We start from the raw sequence: 20,808 nt of genomic DNA, 5'->3' as shown, positions 1-20,808 counted from the left end.
TTGAGCTCCCTGCCAAGCTTCTCCCTCTCCCACCCCCTGCTTGTATGCACTCTCCACGTGTTACTCAAATAAATAGAATCTTTAATAAAAATAAAAACACATAATTTTAGGGGAGCAAACTTTTTAGATAACAATAAAATGCCAGTGCTAATGAGCAGATTATTGGCTATCAGGAATAAGCTGCTGCGAATATACAAGATGTTGTGTATGTTGGTTTTTATTTCTTATGGGTAAGGATGTATGAGTGTGATTGCTGGGTAATAGGTAAGTGTGTGTTTAATTTTATAAGAAAACTGTCAATCTGATTTTGGAAGGGGTTGTAACATTTTAGACTCTCATCAGCCATGATGGACATTTCAGTTGCTTCACATCCTTGCCATTACCTGCTGCTCATTATTTTTATGTTTAGCCAATGCAGTAGGTGTGTAGTGATACCTCATCATGATTTTAATTTGCATTTCTCTGAGAGCTAATGATATCAAGAATCTTCTTTATGTGCTTATCGCCCACTTGTATATTCTTTTGTGAAAGGTTTGTTCAAATCCTTTGCCCAGTTTTTAATTCAGTGATTTGTCTTCTATTCTTTATAGGTTCCATTGTCAAGTAATTCTTCAGATCAAGCTATTGTGAAAAGCTCCCCACAGTCTGTGGGTTGCTTTTTTCCATATTCTTCATGATGTCTTTTTTTAAAAAGCAGCAGATTTTAATTTCAGTAGCATTCAATTTATCAATATTTTGTTTCATGGTTAGTGCTTTGTATGTCCTGGCTTAGAAATCTTTGCCTATCTCGAGATCTGTGTTTCCTTTTCAAATTTTTATAGCTCTGATTTTTATGTTTAGGTCTATCATCATTCCAACTCAATTTTTGTGCGTAATGTAGGAATCTGAGGCTCATAGCTTCCATATAGATATTTGGGATTTTCGGGATCAATTGTTGAAAATACCATTATTGTTAAAGATTGTGTATATATGAATCTATTTCTGGATTCTCTTCCCTGTTCCACTGATCTATATTATGTTCGGCTAATAACATATGGTGCTGATTATAATAAATGATGATTTATTTTTAAAAATTATATATTATATATTTTATGTATATAAATTATATATAATATATATATTTTAATTCCAGTGTAGTTAACACACAGTGTTACATTGATTTTAAGTGTACAGTATAGTGATTCAGCAATTCTATATATTAGTACTCATCAAGATAAGTGTACTCTTAAAAAAAAAAAGATAAGTGTACTCTTAATTCTCTTCACCTATTTCACCCATCACCCCACCCTCTTCCCCTCTGGTAACCATCTGTTTATTCTCTATAGTTTAGAGTCTGTGTTCAGTTTGTCTCTTTTTTTCCTTTGTTCATTTGTTTGTTTCTTAAATTCCAGATATGAGTGGAATGATATGGTATTTGTCTTTCTCGGACTTATTTTCACCTAGCAATATATTCTCTAGAGCCATCTACGTTGTTGCAAGTGACAAGATTTCATTCTTTTTTATGGCCGAATAATATTCCATTGTATATAGGTATATATACCACATCTTCTTTCTCCATTCATTTATTGATGAACACTTGGGTTGCTTCCCATAATTTGACTATTGTAAGTAATACTGCCATAAACATACGGTGCATATATCCCTTTAAATTACCGTTTTCAAATTCTTTAGGTAAATACCCACTAGCATGATTACTGGGTCTTAGGGTAGTTCTATTCTTAATTTTTTGAGGAATCTCTATACTGTCTTCCACAGTGGCTGCACTGGTTTATAGTCTTATCAATAGTGCACGGGAGTTCCTGTTTTTCCACATCCTTGTCAACACTTGTTTCTTGAGTTTTTTTTATTTTAATCATTCTGACGGGTGTGAGGTGATGTCTAATTGTAGTTTTGATTTGCATTTCCCTGATGATAAGTGATGATGAGCATTATTTCATGTGTCTGCTGGTCGCCTGTATGTATGTCTTCTTTGGAGGAATGTCTGTTTATGTCTTCTGACCATTTTAAAAATTGGATTATTTTGTTATTATTATTTTTGGTGTTGAGTTGTGTAAATTCTTTATATATTTTGGATACTAATCCTTTATCAAATCCATCATTTGCAACTATCTTCTCCCATTCAGTAGGTTATCTTTTAGTTTTGTTGGTTGTTTCCTTTGCTGTGCAGAAGCTTTTTATTTTTATGTGGTCCCAAAGGTTATTGTTGTTTTTTGTTTCCCTTGCCTCAGGAAACATAATTAGAAAGATGTTGTTATGGCTGAATGTCAGAGAAATTACCACTTGTTTTTTGTTCCAGGATTTTCATTTTTTATTCCTTTATTTTTTAAGTAAGCTCTACATTCAACATGGGGCTTGCACTCATGATCCCAAGATCAAGAGTCACATGCTCTACTGACAAAGCCATCCAGGCATCCTTATTCTAGGTTTTTTTTTTTTATAGTTTCAGGTCTCTCATTTAAATCCTTAATCCATTTTGAGGGTTTTTTTTGTGTGTGTATAGTGTAAAAAAGTAGTCCATTTTTCACTTTTTGCACATAGTTGCCCTATTTTCCCAACACCATTTGTTGAAAAGACTGCTTTTATCCCATTGCATATTCTTGCCTCCTTTGTCAAAGATTAATTGGCCATATAATTGTGGGTTTATTTCTGGATTTTCCATTATGTTCCATTGATCTATGTTTCTATTTTTGTGTCGTACTGTTTTAATTATTACAGCTTTGTAATATAATGTGAAATTGGGAATTGTGATACTTACAGCTTTGTTTTTTCTTTTTCAACATTGCTTTGGCTATACTGGGTCTTTTGTGGTTCTATACATATTTTAGGATTGTTTGTTCTAGTTCTGTGAAAAATGCTGTTGGAATTTACATAGGGATAACATGACATCTGTAGATTATTCTGGGTAGTATGGATACTTAACAATTTTTGTTCTTCCATCCCATGAGCATGAAGTATCTTCATTTCTTTCATCAATGTTTTATAGTTTTCAGAGTACAGATCTTTCACTTCCTTGCTTCAGTTTATTCCTAGGTATTTTATTATTTTTGGTGCAATTGGAAATGAAATTGCTTTCTTAATTTCTTTCTGCTGCTTCATTATTAATATATAGAAATGCAATTGTTTTCTGTACATTGATTTTTGTATGCTGCAACCTTACTGAATTAATTTATCAGTTCTAGTAGTTTTTTGGTGGTCTTTAGGGTTTCCTATATACAGTATCATGTCAGAGAGTGAAAGTTTTACTTCTTACCAATTTGGATGAGTTTTATTTATTTTTCTTGTCTGATCACTCTGAGTGGGATTTGCAATACTATGTTGAATAAAAGTGGTGAAAGTGAGCATCCTTTTCTTGTTCTTGACCTTAGTGGAAAAGCTTTCAGCCTTTCACCATTGAGTATGATGTTAGCTGTAGGTTTTTCACATATGGCCTTTTTTTTTGTTGGGGCATATACCCTCTAAATCTAATTTGTTGAGGTTTTTACATGAATGGATGTTGTATTTTATCAAATGTTTTTTCTGCATCTGTTGAAATGATCATATGGTTCTAATCCTTTGTGATGTGTCACACTAATTGATTTGCAAATATTGAACCACCCTTGCATCCCAGGAATAAATCCCAATTGATCATAGTGAGTGAATTTTGTTTAATGTATTGTTGGATTCAGTTTGCTAATATTTTGTTGAGGATTTTTGCATCTATGGATAGGTATGTGTTCATCAGATATACTGGCCTATAGCTCTCTTTTTTGTAGTGTCTTTACCTGGTTTTGGTATCAGGGTAATGCTGGCCTCATAGAATGAATTTGGAAGCTCTCCTTCCTCTCTGAGTTTTTGGAATAGTTTGAGAAGAACAGGTATTTATTTTTATTTTTTTTATTGGAGTTCAATTTGCCAACATATAGCATAACACCCAGTGCTCATCCTGCCAAGTGCCCATCACCCAGTCACCCCAACCCCCTGCCCACCACCCTTTCCACTACCCCTTGTTCGTTTCCCAGAGTTAGGAGTCTCTCATGTTCTGTCTCCCTTTCTGATATTTCCCACTTTTACACTTCCTATTCTTACCCTCATACGCGACCCTTCACCATCCCCACTCCTGCATCACACTTCAATACTTTACTAGAGAATAATTCCGCTTACCCATCACCCTTCTCTCTGTTATTTTCATATTTCACTCTGCATGTATAAACTGATTTACCGTTTCTGGTGTTTTTCCTTACCTGTAGATCTGAATTTGTCCCCTCTAATGGCACTTACTACATCTTGAAGAATATTGTTTAGTATTTGTTGTAGTGCAGGTCTGAGAAGGAAGAATTGCCTCAGCTTTCATTTATCCCATTTTTATTCTTTTCCACAATTTAAGATGTTGTTCTATTATTGTTCTCTCATCTTCATTGTTTCCAATAAGAAGTCAGTGATTATTCTTTTATGTTCCGCCAAATACATTTTCTTTTTATTCTGACTACTTTCTAGACTTTCTCTTTCTGTTTTTCAGCACACACGTGTGTGTGGTGCATGCATTTGTTTGTTCTGTTTGAGTTTCTTTCTTAAAACTGTGAGTCAAGGCTTTTCATCAACTTGGGAACATTTTAGTAATCATTTAGAAAATATTTTTCCTGCCCATTCTTGTTCTCTTCTCCTACTGCAAATTGTATTATACACTATTACATTGTTTAATGTTACACCATAGATCTCTAGAGTGTCTGTACATTAAAAAAATCATTGTTCTCTTTGTTTTTCAAACTATTATTTTTATCATTTGTCTTCCAGTTATTGACTTTTTACTACCATCACTAATCAGCTCTTTTTAGTTCTAAAATTTCCATTTAACTCTTTTTTATATTTTTACAATATACTGGTATTTATTATCTCTTTTCTCATTATGGTTATATTTTCCTTTCATTTTTTGAACATATTTCCCCTGAGTTCTTTGAATATATATATATATACATATTTTTTTTTTAAGATTTTACTTATTTATTCGTGAGAGACACACACACACACACACAGAGAGGCAGAGAGAGACACAGGCAGAGGGACAAGCAGGCTCTACACAGGGAGCCCAACGTGGGACTCGATTCCAGGGCTCCAGGATCACGCCCTGGGCTGAAGGAGGAGCTAAACCACTGAGCCACCCGGCCTGCCCTGAATGTATTCTTTTTTTTTTTTTTAAGATTTACTTATTTATGATAGTCACAGAGAGAGAGAGGCAGAGACACAGGCAGAGGGAGAAGCAGGCTCCATGCACCGGGAGCCCGACGTGGGATTCGATCCTGGGTCTCCAGGATCGCGCCCTGGGCCAAAGGCAGGCGCCAAACCGCTGCGCCACCCAGGGATCCCCCTGAATGTATTCTTAATGACTCTTTAGTGTCTTTGCCTCATCCATATTTTGGGCCATCTCAATGTTGGTCTCTATTCATTGCCCCCTTTTTTCACACTATAGGTGACATCATATTTCTTTGCTTGTTTAGTAATTCATGATTGGTGTTCTGTAACCAGAAACAGAAGACTAAAGCATTTTTATGCAAATCCCAGGCATAATTTTAACTTGGAAATATTATAATATGCATCACTGAATAATAAAGACATAAAGTTTTCCCTTGCCTTCTTCCTTCTCCCTTCCCACTTTATATGTCATTAATTTGCTAGAAAAAGAAAAAGAAAAAACAGATTATTCATTCTGTGGATCTCTCATATTTCGGATTTACCGAGTTTTTCCCTTCTGATGTCAATTAACCTGTTTCTCTCCCCTCTGCATTTTCTATTAACTGGTTCGATAAATAGGCTTTTACTTTTTTCTTATTCAAGAGCACTTCATCATGGGTGGTACCAGTACTTCTGCTGCATCATAGCATGAGGTTCATGATGCCCAGTTGTCCAACTTTTAGTGATTCTACAGTTGTTTTTAGGTGGTGCCAGCCTGGTCCTTTCATTATAAAGTTTCCCATTAACATTGCACAAAGTAGTTTTAGCATCAATTGATGGCTATTGCCTAGATCCATTACTTCATTTGAGATAGCAAAATAAAGATATTCTAATTCTCTCCTTCTAGATTTGTTAGCTGAAATTCTGTATAGAAGAATATTTTTTCATCTTCTTTTCTTGAAAGAGTTTGTAGAGGGAAGGCAGGATAAATGTTGAATTCTTTCTATTTTTAAATCCATTTTTAGCGTAGTAAGTTGATATCCTGACATTATTACAAATTAAACAACTTTTGGTATCATTAACAACTTACGGATTTTTATACATCATGGGGTTCAATTGTTTGCAGTTATTGTTCTTTTGAGTTCAAATTAAGCCAGTGGAAGCCCCTGTTGCTTTGGGAATTTTGTCCTTATTGTGTCTAGGGAAATTTCCATCCACTCTGTTCAACTTTTTGGTTAAAGATATTAGTTCTCTGACATTTTCCTTCTTCACCTCTCAAATTATGGTATTAATAGTTCAAATATGTCCTCTAATTTCTCCATGAGAGACCTCACTTAATCAGTTTTTCTGGTTAAATCTTTCTTTCAATTTGATAGGTTAACTTTTGCAAGCCATTTTGCCAAGACAGTATACTGGGTAAGTATACTTTGGTAACAAGTTATGTTCCTTTATTTTTCCTATTTAAAAAAAATTATCACTAGACTCTAAACATATGCTAAGTACAGAAATAACCTTAAATTTGATACCAGACATTTAATAAGATACAGCAGTAGGATATAAGGTGATGTTTTCTGACCTCCACTACAGTCTTGCAGGTAGCAGAATATGTCATGGGTTTATTAGTTAAGCAGTTTAGCTCTCCTATTATTTCCCCACTGATTAAAAAGTCTGTGTAATTCATCTGATAATCTTTCTCCTCTGACTCCATTTGGTCAATTCCAAAACTAGGTTTTGATCTTTGAAGCTGTTCAGGAACAATGAAAGGCAAAAGCATACGTCAGTTAATTACCAAAACTCTGTAATTATTTATTTTTCCTTTGATTTTAACAATGTTAATATGCAGATGTTGTTTTGAGGACAGTTATTACTTGTACCTTTTGAAGTGAATTTATTAAATTAGCCAAAGTGTTCTTAGATACTGCAATCTTTCTGATTCCTTCTACTCAACCAACTTATACCTGCTTTAGAATGGCTAAATGCCCAATTCAGATAAACATAACATGAAAACAACTTATAATACCCCATCTTAAAGATGATCCCTTGGATGGTTTCTTGTTCTCTATGGGAAAGTAACACTTAAAAGGTGGTAGGTAATGTTAACCATTGTGTTTGAACAAGAAAATTAGATGGTAGCTGTTGTCCTAAAAGATGAACAATGCAGTTCTTAACATGAAAAACTATGAATTCTCAATTTTATAGAGTTTTTAACTAATGTTCACAAGGCATTTATGAATAATACGGACTTACCTTTACCATACCTGATATTATTATATAAATTCCTTTGGGCTCATCACCTTCTTCAAATATGTCATTTCCACAATCAAATGTTACAATTCTGGCTCTTTTCTTAAAAATATCACCAAACATAGAAGATATAAACACTATATTAGCAGTGGTTGGGGATGTTGAAGTTTACATCTTATTAAAAGTTTTTACATTTTAAAATATCATTCAGTAAGATCTGACTTATTGTGTGAGTGATAAATTTGTAAGAGAAAATAAGAGGAAGAGAGAAAGGTGGATATTCATTGATTTTTGTAACTTCAGATGAGTATTTATACAAGGATTAGAAAATAAATAATCTAATATAGGAATAAGAATGTAATGGAAGGATAAAATATTTCACCTGTATTAAAAATAATCAGAACAGATGCAGGCTAATGGCATATATACGTCTCATACATAGTTATGCTCTAAACAGCTGATGAAGTAAATTGGAAATTCAATCATTCAAAGTATTTTAAGCAGGTGGAAAAATGTAATTGGTCCTTTGGCACCATGTAGACATAGAAAAATAAGGTTAGCAGAACAAGTTAGACCTATTGTTTATTCCACAAACACTCTTTGAGCACCCTCTATGTAATATGCAAAGTGTTGGGGGCTGGGCATTCAAAAGATGGATGAGCTAAAGGATATAGTACAGAAGAGGGATGGAAAGGTAATTGTAATGTTATATACCTAATGCTATAATGAAACTGTATAATGGATACAATGGCAACGCCTTTGGTCCTCCAAACTCTGTATGGACCACAGGATGGTCTTCTACTGGTGAATGTTTGCCCCTAAAGCTGACTTTTCTGAATTACTTTGGTGGGGATGTTTCCAGAGAAGCAAGTTGAAAAAAAAGTAAAAACAAAGGGTGTTTTAAGAGATATAAACAGCACCCCAAGAGGAAGGGAATTAGAATACAGTGTAAAGGATTTGGGGCACCATGCAAGGTTGAGTATAGAGTATGAGGTATATGATGATATGATGAAAGGGCAACAGAAAATGAAGATGGAAAAGTAGACAGGAGGCAGATTGGGGAAGAACTTTACATGTCATTTAAAGGGATTTTGATTTTATCCTGTAGACAGTAAAAGACATTTCGAGTTTTGAGCTGGAGAGTATCACAGTCTTCATTTAAAAAACATAATTTGTTGGTACATTACAAACGGTATTACCAGAGAATAAAAATATTACCTGAATGAAGGTTATATATTCTTTGTCTTTATCTAGCCATGGAATATGGTGGAGTGCTTCTACAACAGTAAGAGGCTTGATAACAGGTTGAAAATCAAGTATCTCTTTCTTTTTGGCCATTATTAACTAAAATCACACAATTTAAGAAAGAAGATGAACAAAACTGGTGTTCACAGAATGTTTATAAAAATATGGCTTTGTACTATTTCCTTTACTTGCTCTTCTGAGATTTTTCTTCTTCTATGGAAACATTCAACCTCTCCCCACTTACAACATTTTTCTCTTATCATCATTCTGAAGTCATAGATTAAACTTTTAAAAGTAAACTTTTTTACTGAATTATAGCAGATAAACAAAAAGCACACAAATTATAAATGTCCTCTCAAAGAACATTGACAGTGTGAAAACCTCTGGGTAACGATCACTCCGATTAAGAAATAAAACATTTACTGCACCTAAAATCCTCTCATATTCTCTTCTAGTCATTTCTTCTATCTAAAGATAACCTCTCTTCTATCGTCAGAGTTTAGCTTTGTTTGGTTCTGAGGTTTATCTGCATGAAATCAACGAGTATGAACTTGTTTTTGTCTGGTTTCATTTGATCAACATTATGTTTCTGAGATCCGTCTCTAATACTGCAGGGAGCAAAAGTTCATTCCCAACATTTTCATTGTCAAAGAGGATTATGTTGTAGAATATACCACAGTTCTGTCTACCATTAATCAACATTTGGGGCACTCCAGTTTTGGCCTTTTGTAATACTGCTGTATTTGTTCGCTGTGAGTGTATGGTTCTGAAATCTAATTGCCTTGCCATATGTGTACGTTCAAATTTAGTAGATTTTGCCTAACAATTTTCCAAAGTGATTGCATTAATTTACACTCTCACTCTGATGTACCCATTGTTTCACATCATTGCCTACGATTGGTATTGTCAGGTAAAAAAACAAGTATTCTGATGGTTGTGTATTGGTATTTCATTTGGCTTTAATTTGTGTTAAGCTTATGACAATGAAAATTTGGTAACTTCTGTTATGTATTAGTCATTTGAATATCATCTGTTATGAGGTGTCTACTCAAATCTTTTGTCCATTAAAAATGGGTTTTCTGTATTGTTCTTTTTGATTTATAAGAAAGTTTTTGGAGGGTAAGAGATTTTTATGTGTTCTAGACATAAGCCCTTTGTTGGATATATTTATTTTGAAAATATCCCTTACCTTTTTGTGGGTTGTCTTTTAATTCTCTTATTCTTTTAATACAGAGAAGTTCTCACTTTTTATGTTATTTAAATCCAATTTTCTGTCCTGTTTAAGAAATCTTTACCTATGCCAATATCATAAAAATTATCTTCTGTTATCTTCTAGAAGCCTATTGTTTTACCGTTTACAGTTATGTACATCCATCTGAAGTTGATTTTTTTTGTGTGGTATGAAATAAGAGTTCAGATTCAGGAGTGAAATAAGAATAAGAACAGAAAAACACAAGAACTATTGAAACAAAGGTAAGACTTAAGTGGAGAGATACGCTAAAAGATTGACTCAATATTACAAAGATGTCAGTACTCTTTAAATTGACATACAGGCTTGTTGGAATCCCAGTGGAAATTCCATTAGGCTATTCAATGGAAATTGACAAGCTGATTCTAGAATTTATTTGAAAATACAAAATGCCAAAACTTGTCAAAATACTCGTAAAGAAAAGAGCAAAAGCTGGAAGATACATGCCATCAGAATGAAGATTTATTAAGTTTCGGTATAAGATGGTGCAATACACACTGAGAAAGGCTCAATGACAGATAAATAAAACAATGAAACAAAAGAGCCCAGAAACTCATTCACACATACACAGTCATTTAATTCATGAAGTACTCCACTGCAGTACAATAGGGTAGGATAATCTTTTCTAGAAATTATTTTGGGTCAGTTGGTCACCTATATAGGGAAAAAAATGTTAACTTTAACCTACTATTGTTATGTAAGGCATTCTAAACAGCATTGCTTTTGTTAATTATTTCTATTTTCTACAGAGTCAACTTTTACCGTAATCAGGTAAATCAGTCTCGGTTTTTGAAACTGAAAATTCCTAGTCTGTTTAGCTGGAAATGCGCCCATCTGTTTCTATTTTTGTTTTTTGATAGTGCTGTGTTTAAAAGCATGGGCTCTGGAATCAGAATTTCTGCATTCAAATATTCTCTCCATATTGACTACTTGTCTGGCGTTGGGGCTTAGCCCTTCTGTTTCTCAGTTTTCTCTCTTACAAAGTAGGAACAGTAGTATCCAAATGTCAAGAATTATGAAAAATATAAAAATAATAAATAGCTAAGGCTCCCTTTATCTTCCATTCTCCTTGCCACTCTCTCCTCCAGGTGAGGCCCGTGTTAAGAATTTCATATATTTTGTCTAGCTTTTTTTTTTCAAAATAGTATATAGATACATATACATCCAGAATTTAAAAAAATATATTACACTGGGGCACCTGGCTGAGTCAGTCAGAAAAACATCTAACTACTGATCTTGATGTCATGAGTATAGGAGATTACACCCTATGATGGGTGTAGAGATTACTTAAATAAATAAACTTAAAAACAACTAAGTTGATCATATTATATATAGTTTTACAAATTACTTTTTTCCTACTAAAAATGTATTGAGGTGAATTTTTTCACATTAATATATATGGATTTTTCATATTCTTATTCATTTATATATGAGGTTTATTTGCAAGGATTCATCACAATTTACATAAGCATTCCCCAGTTGATGAACACATAGGTTGTTTCTAACATGTGTTTGAATACATATCTTTGTTTACTTTTGAATATCTGTATATTTCAACATGTAGAATTTTTGGTTTAAAGGGTATGGATTTTTAAAGTTCTTATTTGCTAAATCGCCCTCCATAATGGCTGTGCCCACTTTCATTTCATTTGCTCTACTTAATCTACTTTCTCAATACTTGGAGTGGCACCGTTCATTCTTCTTTTGTTCCTGACTTTAACGGGAATACTTATAAATGTTTTGACATCTAATACAATGTTTGTTTTAAATTTTTAATAGAAATTCTTTCTTCAGTTAAGGATGCTACTTCTATTAGCCATGTAAGAATTTTTAAAATATTTTGAATAATAAATTTTGTCAAATTTTTTCCTCCTTTTTAATATTTTAATAAATTATATAGCTATTTTGGGGGCTAAGACATTCTTAGTCATAATATATTAAACTTCTAATAAACTACCAAATTCAGTTAGCTGTCATTGTGTTTAAAAGTTTTGCATATTTATTCACATGCATTATAGCTTTTCTTTTTTTTCTTATACTATTCCCAAATTGGGGAATTAATTTTGTACCTACAGAATTAGTTGAGACTATTTTTTTAATATGTCATGGTACCTTTTAAATAACTTGGGGAAAAGGAAATTTAAGTTAATTTTTATCCTATAATTGAATGTTCTTATAAATCATGAGATTCTATGGGAAAAGTTGTTTCAGGACCCAGATAATTCCTAGAAAAATTCTGATACCTGTTGTAGCCTAGGATGAGAAATAGTTTCATCATACGGTTGGTTTGGGAGCAAAGCATAGAAAGAGATGGTCCCTCACTATGGCAAGAAAGAGGAAGAGAAATTGAGTATTGGAGCTCAGGAAGGAAATGCTCTACCATAGGTGTTTTATTTTTTAGACCGTTATTTTAGGTTAGATATTCATCTATCTCTGAGATGACCTATATTGGAAAATCAAAAGTGAATTTGAAGATCATGGATGACTATATATCAACTAAATATATTTGCTTTAAAAACATGCTACCTTACCTTATTAATTTCAGTACTTTCAATTTTATGAATAATTCCTTTTGACTTAAAAACCCTGACAATTTCTCTAGCCAAATTGAGCATGACATTAATCTCCTCCTTTGTTTTCATAGTAACAGCGATTTCTGGGTGATCATACTCTAAGTAACCTGAAAAATAACATGTTCAGATAAAATAAGAACATTATTTAAATATTTCATGTGGGCAATAAGCTAATATTTCCACTCTCAATCCATAGAATACAACTCTCAACATAGAGAAATGTATTTTTCACTGATGAGGCCTCTGCAACCAATCATAATTCACTGGTAGTTACAGAGTTCTGCTTGGCATTTTCTTGTCACCTTATACCTAAGCCCATGAGGAAGGACAGACAGCCCTAGCCCTAGGATTAACAATTATGCTGATACACCTGCATGGGACACTGAGAAGCTCTTCTAGGCTCTAGGTCTGAAGTTTATGTCCTACTTTCTATTCTGCTTGAATTAGGATTTTGGACTACAAACTGTGCGCTTAAATATAGCTTCTGATTAAGTCCTCTCATTCATTCTGGGTCATTGCCCGCCCAACATCCCTGTGCATTGAGATGACTCATCCATCTATGCTTTTCTGCCTTCTTATCTGAATTCCTGAATGCTCATGAGAGTTGCATTCACTTAATCTCTATGTTTTGGCTTCTTGGTGATAGCTTCTTTTCTGTTTGACAACTATCGCCATGCAAAATCTCTCAAGTCTTGTTTGGTTTTCAGGCTTGCTGTGCCATTTTGCTGCCCACCACATGGTACCAAACTCCCTTCTTCACCTCACACATGAACGCATACTGTAGAAATGTGTCTGTCACACTCCCAGGATTTATCCCGTACTAGGAGCATGACATGACATGACATGACTCAGAATAAGCTGTTGTCATGTTTAGGCATAGAAGCTTCCAGCAGTCATATCAGAGATCTATGAAATTCTCCTGATTTCATCTTATAAAGCCTAAATCCTCAGATGCTAGTTCTGTGGTAAGTGAAGAGAAAAAATAACGTTTTCTTTGTATTGCTCAGGAAGGTATGTGTACCTTTGGTTTGGAAGAAAATAGATTTTAAAAGGTGATAATAGCATGTATAAACATGCAATGCTAATTTGTTTCCTTTAAAGGGAAATTAAAAGGTTTCCCTGAGGTATAAGGCAGGAAGAACAAGTGTGGAGAGGTAATATTACATTAAGCCCATCCAGCCAAAGATATGATCATTTCAATTGTTGAAATTATACACTTTATTATTAGTAATAAATAGGTTTCCTCAAACATCAGTTTAGTTATCAAAATAACTTCCTCTCTAAAGTAACGTTAAAAAGAGATGGTTGTGCTAAATCTTTAGAACAAGGGGTAACCTACCTAGCTCTTTCATAGCATTTCCTGTATTCTTCGTTATCCTCCTTAATAGCACCTACAAAAGAAAAGAAGAGTTATCCCTACTGGAAAGTAAGCTGCTATACCTTTACATTTGCAACTGATGGATTTTTTTACCTAACTTTAAAGAAAAAATATGATACGGAGCTTTTCAGGGATTAGAATTGAATTTTGTGCAATAAATTTTATTTTGCTCCAGCAAGATTGGTGGAGAGAATAAAAAGTGGCATTACCAGGTTGACTTTGAGAAGCCTGAAGGCTTATTTTTTTCCTTAACGTAACTTGCTTTAGGATAGTATTGATTCTGAAAAATACAAGCATGGTAGATATTTTACTCTTAAACTTTTTAAAGCCTCCAAATTGGGGACAGAGAGAAAGTTTTAAATCTTAATGAAGTACAAAGTTTGAACAAACTGTATGTGATCAGAAATGGGGTCTAACACTGCACAACATCTTAGAGATTCGGGTCCTTTTGTATTTTTTACTGTGTATTCTCAAACTCCAAAGCTAAATATCCTTTTCCAGGTTGGACAAGGTAGCAAAATTCAGGAAAACAGTTTTAAAATTACAGGTGGTAAAGAAAGGAAAATAGTGCTTTTTGTGTTCTACTATGTATCATATGTTCAATTTTCTCAACTACTGAGCTTTGGGCATATTACATGCCATTCAGATGTTCTACGGTTGCCTTGGAAGGTAAATATTTCACATAATTGACAAACTTGTGTGAGAACATGGTGTTATTTCGCCTGAGTCAAAAAAGTGAAAAATAAAATCTAGAACTTAGGCCTTAGAATCACTTTACTGTTTACTAGCCATATGACTGAGCATAATCATTCAACCTTTCTGTTTTTCTTTTCTTTTTTTCCTTCTTTATCTGTGTAATGAAGGAATTCGACAAAGTTTCCTTCTAGATGAGTTATTCTTACTTTTTTCATTCACCAGATCCCCATCCTTTGCTTATTTTACTATTTACTGTGGGGAAATCAGGCAGGGAGAGAGGAAGGGAGCCTTTGAGAATTATGAGGAAACTCCATTTTCTTAACTCTGCCATCATGGTCTCATCCTCTGATATTTCTTGTTCAGATCCTGGAACTTATATCAGGAAGGAACTGATGGCCACTGCACATGTTTTGGAGAGCCTCCACAAGAAGCAAAAAGTGGGTTGTGAAAGCTTCTTCTTTTTTTTATTTTCTCCTACTATGGCACAGACATTTTGATAAGGAGGTTTTCGAGTCATACACATGTAGCCTAGTTTAAGTTTTTACAGTAGTTACTTAGCAAATTGAGTCAAAGACCATATCTACACATATAGACAGAGACATAATGGGTGGGGGCAACTGAGTGATTGGAGGAAAACAACCCTTTCCCAAGTATTTAAAGTTTTTCTTACTTGTTTAACGTGCTTAGAAGTTGAAATCTGATCAATTATGGTCATTATGTCTGCTTCACCTTGGACATAACCCTTTAGTATAGCATACTGAAAGGATTGTTGGTGACTCATCTTTTGATCTATTATTTGCAGCAACTTTGGAGTTATGAGCTGAAAAACATTACTATTTAATATAAATCATATATATTTAGTTAATTACATGTTTAACTGAAGTAGATAATAATAAGAAATGACATGCTTTCAACAGTAACTATAGTAACCTGTCAAAGTTCTTATTTTATTCTTCTGATTTTATAACTTCATGACTAAAGTTATTTCCTTATAATTAAGAATGTTGGGCACCTGTGTGAAGTTTAACTTTACTCTTTACTTATGTCCCTTAGAGAGAATTGGATGCTGCTTTTAAATGGTTTAAATTCTTGGGAAACTATGCAATTAATTTTCTGGGCTTAAGTCTTAAAATATCTATAAAGTACTGTCACTTTTACCTATGAAATCTCCTACTAACCTCACTAAAAGGTTTATTCAGGGGTTAGAACCCACCACAATTATACTTTTGTTTGACCCCAGCATTAACTTTTTATTGTTTCTTTGCTGAGGATTTAATTTTCCAGATTATCTGTTACCACTGTGCAGTCCCCTAACTTCAGAAGAGTTGACGGTTTCCCATGTTTTCCTATCTCTGTTCCACAATCTCCATATCCTGTCCTCCAACCAGCTGCCTGCCATCAATCCTCAAAGTGCTAGCTTAGGCTCATCCTTCAAGATTCAGTTTAAGTATCACCTAATAAAAGATGTCTTTTTTAAAAAAAAAATCTCGTTAGCATTCTGTACATACTCTGTTTCTCACTTATCCAACAATAAAACATTGGAACATCTAGATGACTTGTCATTTTCCTTCTACAATGGAAACTCTCTAGGGGTAGAGAGTGTATCTAATTCATCTTCATATTCAAGGGCCTACCATTTGACATAAGATTAAGGGTTCAGAGTTTCTTGAATATATATATATATTCAAGAATATATATATATTCAATACATCAATATATTGATAATATATAATATCAATTATCAATATATTCACATATATATGTATATATATACAAACTTTTCTTAGGTGTTTTACCAGTTTCTTCACTTAAAATATTTGATAGACCTTGTATATACTCCTATCAGAAACCATTAACCGGTCTTAACCAGTCACTGGAAAACACTTTGCTTGCCTTTTTCTCAGGTCAAATTGCACACTAGTATTACTTACAGTCTCATTTAGTACTAAGATAAGAAAAGCTACTAGTTGCATACTTTTAGATCTAGTTCATTTATTCCATCTTGGTAACAAAACTATTTTTTAAGCATATGTAAGAAAGCTCTAAATGTACAGATTCTAATCTGTTAGTTTTATCTCTAGATGAACTGTGTCTTACTTAGGTTTGTATCCCTGTCAGGGCTTAAGTGTTTATGTATCTTGTTTGTGTATGAAAAGACAGAGAGCCAGTGAGAGAGAGGGAGAGTATATATACACATCATATGCCCTGTGATGGAGTTTCATGTCATTGAACTACTCATAGAGAAAATAAATACTTGTTATAGAAAGATGTGTTAGACAATCAAAGGTGATTTTTGATGTATAATTTTATATTACTACGAATTTATATAACATGAAATGTGTATTTTTTGTTTTTTGATGTAAATGAATTTATACTATTTGATTTGTCACGTGAATGGTTTACATGGTTGTTTTGTTGATTTCTAACTTTTATACGAGGTATCTATAAAAATAAACATTACTTTGGGGTTAATTTATACATATATTAAAGTGGAATTTTTATGTTCTCTCTATTCAAATAAAAATCTATGTTGAATATTTCTATACTTTCATGTGCTAAATGAATTACAAATGTAATTTGGATATTCATAAAATAACATTAAATTTGTGAAAGGGTTATGAAGTTTAAAATATAAACATTATCCCAATAGAAAGTAGAAGTCATAAAACGACTAAGCTGATTTTAGTCCATATTTCAAGAAGCAGTCAGTGAAAACTTGAAATTGAAAGATTTAATAGTTCTTTACCTTCAAAATACGTAGTATGCGAAGAAATCGAACAATTTTTATAAAGACTACTGTTAGAATAAAATCAAAAGTATAAGTAATGGAATTTGTCTCAATAAGAATTATATCTATGATGCCAACTAATGTAATCACTAACTCAAATACATTCCAGGCATGTAAAAAATATTCCTTCCTCATTGCAGCCATCTGTTGATTAAAAAAATTACATTATCTTGTTTGTTTTTGCTTTTACTGCACCATTTTCCGCAATAACTGAAACATCACTAGTTAAATTTTTCTCTGATATACCTTAAGACTACTTGTCTGAAATACTAGTAAGTAATCATATCAATTTAAAATTAAAATGGTTGAAATATTGAAGCATCCATTCCATGGGAGAAAATATTCAAAATTTCGTACTGTTTTATGACAGTTCATTCATTCATTCATTCCTTCTTTAGTTCAGAAAATTTTATTGAAAGCCTACTATAGCTAAGAGAGTGGGAAGTATTAAAGATGATTAAAGTATTAAAGATGCTTGTCTGGGAAATTGGGTTTCCAGTGGAATTTTGATGGAATTAGTAGGTTTAGAGAAGATGAATTTGTGCATAGTGTGCTGTTTGAGATGTCTGTATAGTATTTTATTGGAGAGATCCGTTCATCAGTTGTCTGTATGATCTGAGGTTCTTGATAAGATCTGAGCTGGGAACATGAATTTGTAAGTTATTAGACAATAAATGGTAGTTGATGCCAGGGAAGTTCATGAGCTAGCATGGCTTAGGAAGCTCTTTATTCTTTACATCCATGTCTTGTCTCATTTTCCATATTACCCACACAAATTTAACATTTCTCCAATATCCATGCTGACCCATCCATCCCTAAGCTCCTCCAGTCATTGGGAATGATGTTCCTTGAGGGTGTCATAGTGTTGCTTCTAAGTTTTCTCTTGTTTTTGTCCATCATGTTATATACCCACATACTCACTCTTCACTTTTTGATCCATATAACACAATAATATCAGTTTGTGCGGGTACATTTCCTCATTCTACAACTACCTCTTTATAATAGATTTAAAAATCAAATCATGAAATGTTTTTCAAGTATAAGGGGGGCACTTGACGGGATGAGCACTGGGTGTTATTCTGTATGTTGGCAAATTAAACACCAATAAAAAATAAATTTATTATTAAAAAAATAAAGGGATCTCTGCCACTCTATCATTCTATCTATTATTAAAAAAATAAACTAAACACTACTCTAAGTTTATGAACACTGTCAACACCTTTGAAATTCCCTTTGACACACACCATTTTAAAATTTTTGCAAATACAAAATTGGTTCTTAAAATATGGATATTTTCTACTGAGTTGCCTTAAAAATTTACCTTTAAAATTTTAAGTTTGTTTACAAAGTGAGAGAGAATTTCATACAGTCCTTTAGAAAACTGTGTATAGTATTAAAAAATGAAGCTAGGGATTCTCTCTGTGAGACATGTAATATGTTCACACATACACAGATACACATACACACACACACACATACACAATTTTGGATTACCTTAAGTAGGGCCTCCATGATATAAAGTACAAGAAAAGAGTAGTTCGAATGTCTTAATTCATGCTCATAGATATCACTTAACTTAGGTATCCAAGAAATTATAATAGGAAACATATTCATTAGTGTCACAAGATATCCAACATACTCAAATTCATCAGTAAATACAATTTTATGGCATACACGAAGAAAGTAATATCTAAAAAAAAAAGAGTTTTATCTGATAAAATAGTTACACTGAATTATTTTCATTATATGCTCACTTCTGTTCTAATCATCCACAGTACAGAGCCCAGCTTAGTTCTGAGCAGGAATAATCACTATCTCACATTTTCTGGCATCCCACTTCAGATATTGTTTTTAATTTCCTCCTGTGCTGAATGTCTTGAGGCTTATTTCCCCCTTTCCCCCTTACCTTCCTCAACTCTTATCCATTTTTAGTTTTAATAGAAATACTATTGGTCATAGATGGGGATAATTCAAATTGAAAATATTTTAGAAAATAATAAAACAAAGGGAATCTCTTCCACCTTCCAGATATGATTACTACTAACAAGATGAATATTATTCCAATCTTTGTTTATGTAATCATTATCTATAAACACAAAAGAAATTATGCCATACATATTTTTCTGTAAACTTTTTTCTTTCTCTTAACAAATGTATCTTGAGCATCTTTCCTTGTCAAGGCATAAAATCTGTAAAAAAAAAAATTAATAATCCTAGGATGTATGGTAATGGAACAGTACGCATCTACATTTTATAAAAAAAAAATAAAAAAAAAATCAAATAGAATAGAAGACCCAAATATGAAACAGGAAACCATCAAAATCCTAGAGAACACAGGCAGCAACCTCTTTGACCTTGGCCATAGCAGCTTCTTAATAGATGCTTCTCTGAAGGCAGGGGAAACAAAAGCAAAAATGAACTACTGGGACTTCATCCAAAGAAAAAGCTGCTGCTGCATAGCAAAGAAAACAGTCAATAAAACTAAAAGGCACCAAGGGAATAGGAGAAGATATTTGCAAATGATGCATCTGATAAAGAGTTAGTACCCAAAATCTATAGAAAACGTATCAAACTCATTGCCCCTAAAATAAATAATCCAGTTAAGAAATGGGCAGAAGACATGAACTTTTTTCCAAAGAAGACATCCCTATAGCTAACAGACACATGAGAAGATACTCAACATCAGTCATCATCAGGGAAATACAAATCAAAACCACGATGAGATACCACCTCACACCTGTCAGAATGACTAAAATGTACAACTCAGGAAACAACAATTGTTGGCAAGGATGAGTAGACAGTGTTGGTGGAAATGCAAACTGGTGTAGCCACTCTGGAAAACAGTATGGAGTTTCCTCAGAAAGCTGAAAATAGAACTACCCTACAATCCAGCAATTGCATTACTAGGTATTTGCCCAAAAGATACAAAAATACAAGACTTGAAGCGGCACATGCACCCTGATGTTTATAACAACAGCATCAACAATAACCAAACTATGGAAAGACCCCGTTTGTCCAGTAAGGATAAAGAAGATGTGGTATATATAGACACAGTGAAATATTACTCAGCCATCAAAAGAAGGAGATCTCACCATTTGCAATGACATGGATGGAGCTAGAGGGTATTATGCTAAGCGAAGTAAGTCAGTCATAGAAAGACAAATACCATACGATTTCACTCATATGTGATATTTAAGAAACTAAACAGATGAACACAGGGGAAAGGAAAAAAACAGGGAGGCAAGCCATAAAAGACTCTTTATATTTAAGAAAAACAGGGTTGATGGAGGGAGAGGGGTAGGGGAAGGGCTAAATGGGTGATGGGTATTGGGGGGGCACTTGTGATGAGTACTGGGTGTTATATGTGAATGATGAATAACTAAATTCTATGCCTGAAACCAACTTGCCATACATGTTAATTAACTAGAATTTAAATAAAAACTTGAAGGAGAAAAAAATTTAAATTAATGTATATGCTTTGCCAAATAGT

The 20,808-nt window shown here is 33.3% G+C and overlaps 1 protein-coding gene across 1 annotated transcript in view; it reads right to left on the bottom strand.

Moving 5' to 3' along the window:
* The window catches only part of SLC9C1 (solute carrier family 9 member C1), an 81,594-nt gene that overhangs the window by 8,052 nt on the left and 52,734 nt on the right, over nucleotides 1–20,808 (bottom strand). The window contains 8 exon segments of the mRNA XM_077884432.1: nucleotides 6,722–6,889; nucleotides 7,393–7,491; nucleotides 8,608–8,733; nucleotides 12,415–12,563; nucleotides 13,796–13,847; nucleotides 15,201–15,350; nucleotides 17,277–17,462; nucleotides 18,813–19,008. Of these exon segments, the coding sequence (XP_077740558.1) occupies nucleotides 6,722–6,889; nucleotides 7,393–7,491; nucleotides 8,608–8,733; nucleotides 12,415–12,563; nucleotides 13,796–13,847; nucleotides 15,201–15,350; nucleotides 17,277–17,462; nucleotides 18,813–19,008 (1,126 nt within the window).

The sequence above is a fragment of the Canis aureus genome, chromosome 35, assembly GCF_053574225.1.
Source record: "Canis aureus isolate CA01 chromosome 35, VMU_Caureus_v.1.0, whole genome shotgun sequence".
Taxonomy (NCBI): Eukaryota; Metazoa; Chordata; class Mammalia; order Carnivora; family Canidae; genus Canis; species Canis aureus.
Note: the sequence above shows the minus strand (reverse complement) of the source record. Positions and strands in the feature narration are given on the sequence as shown.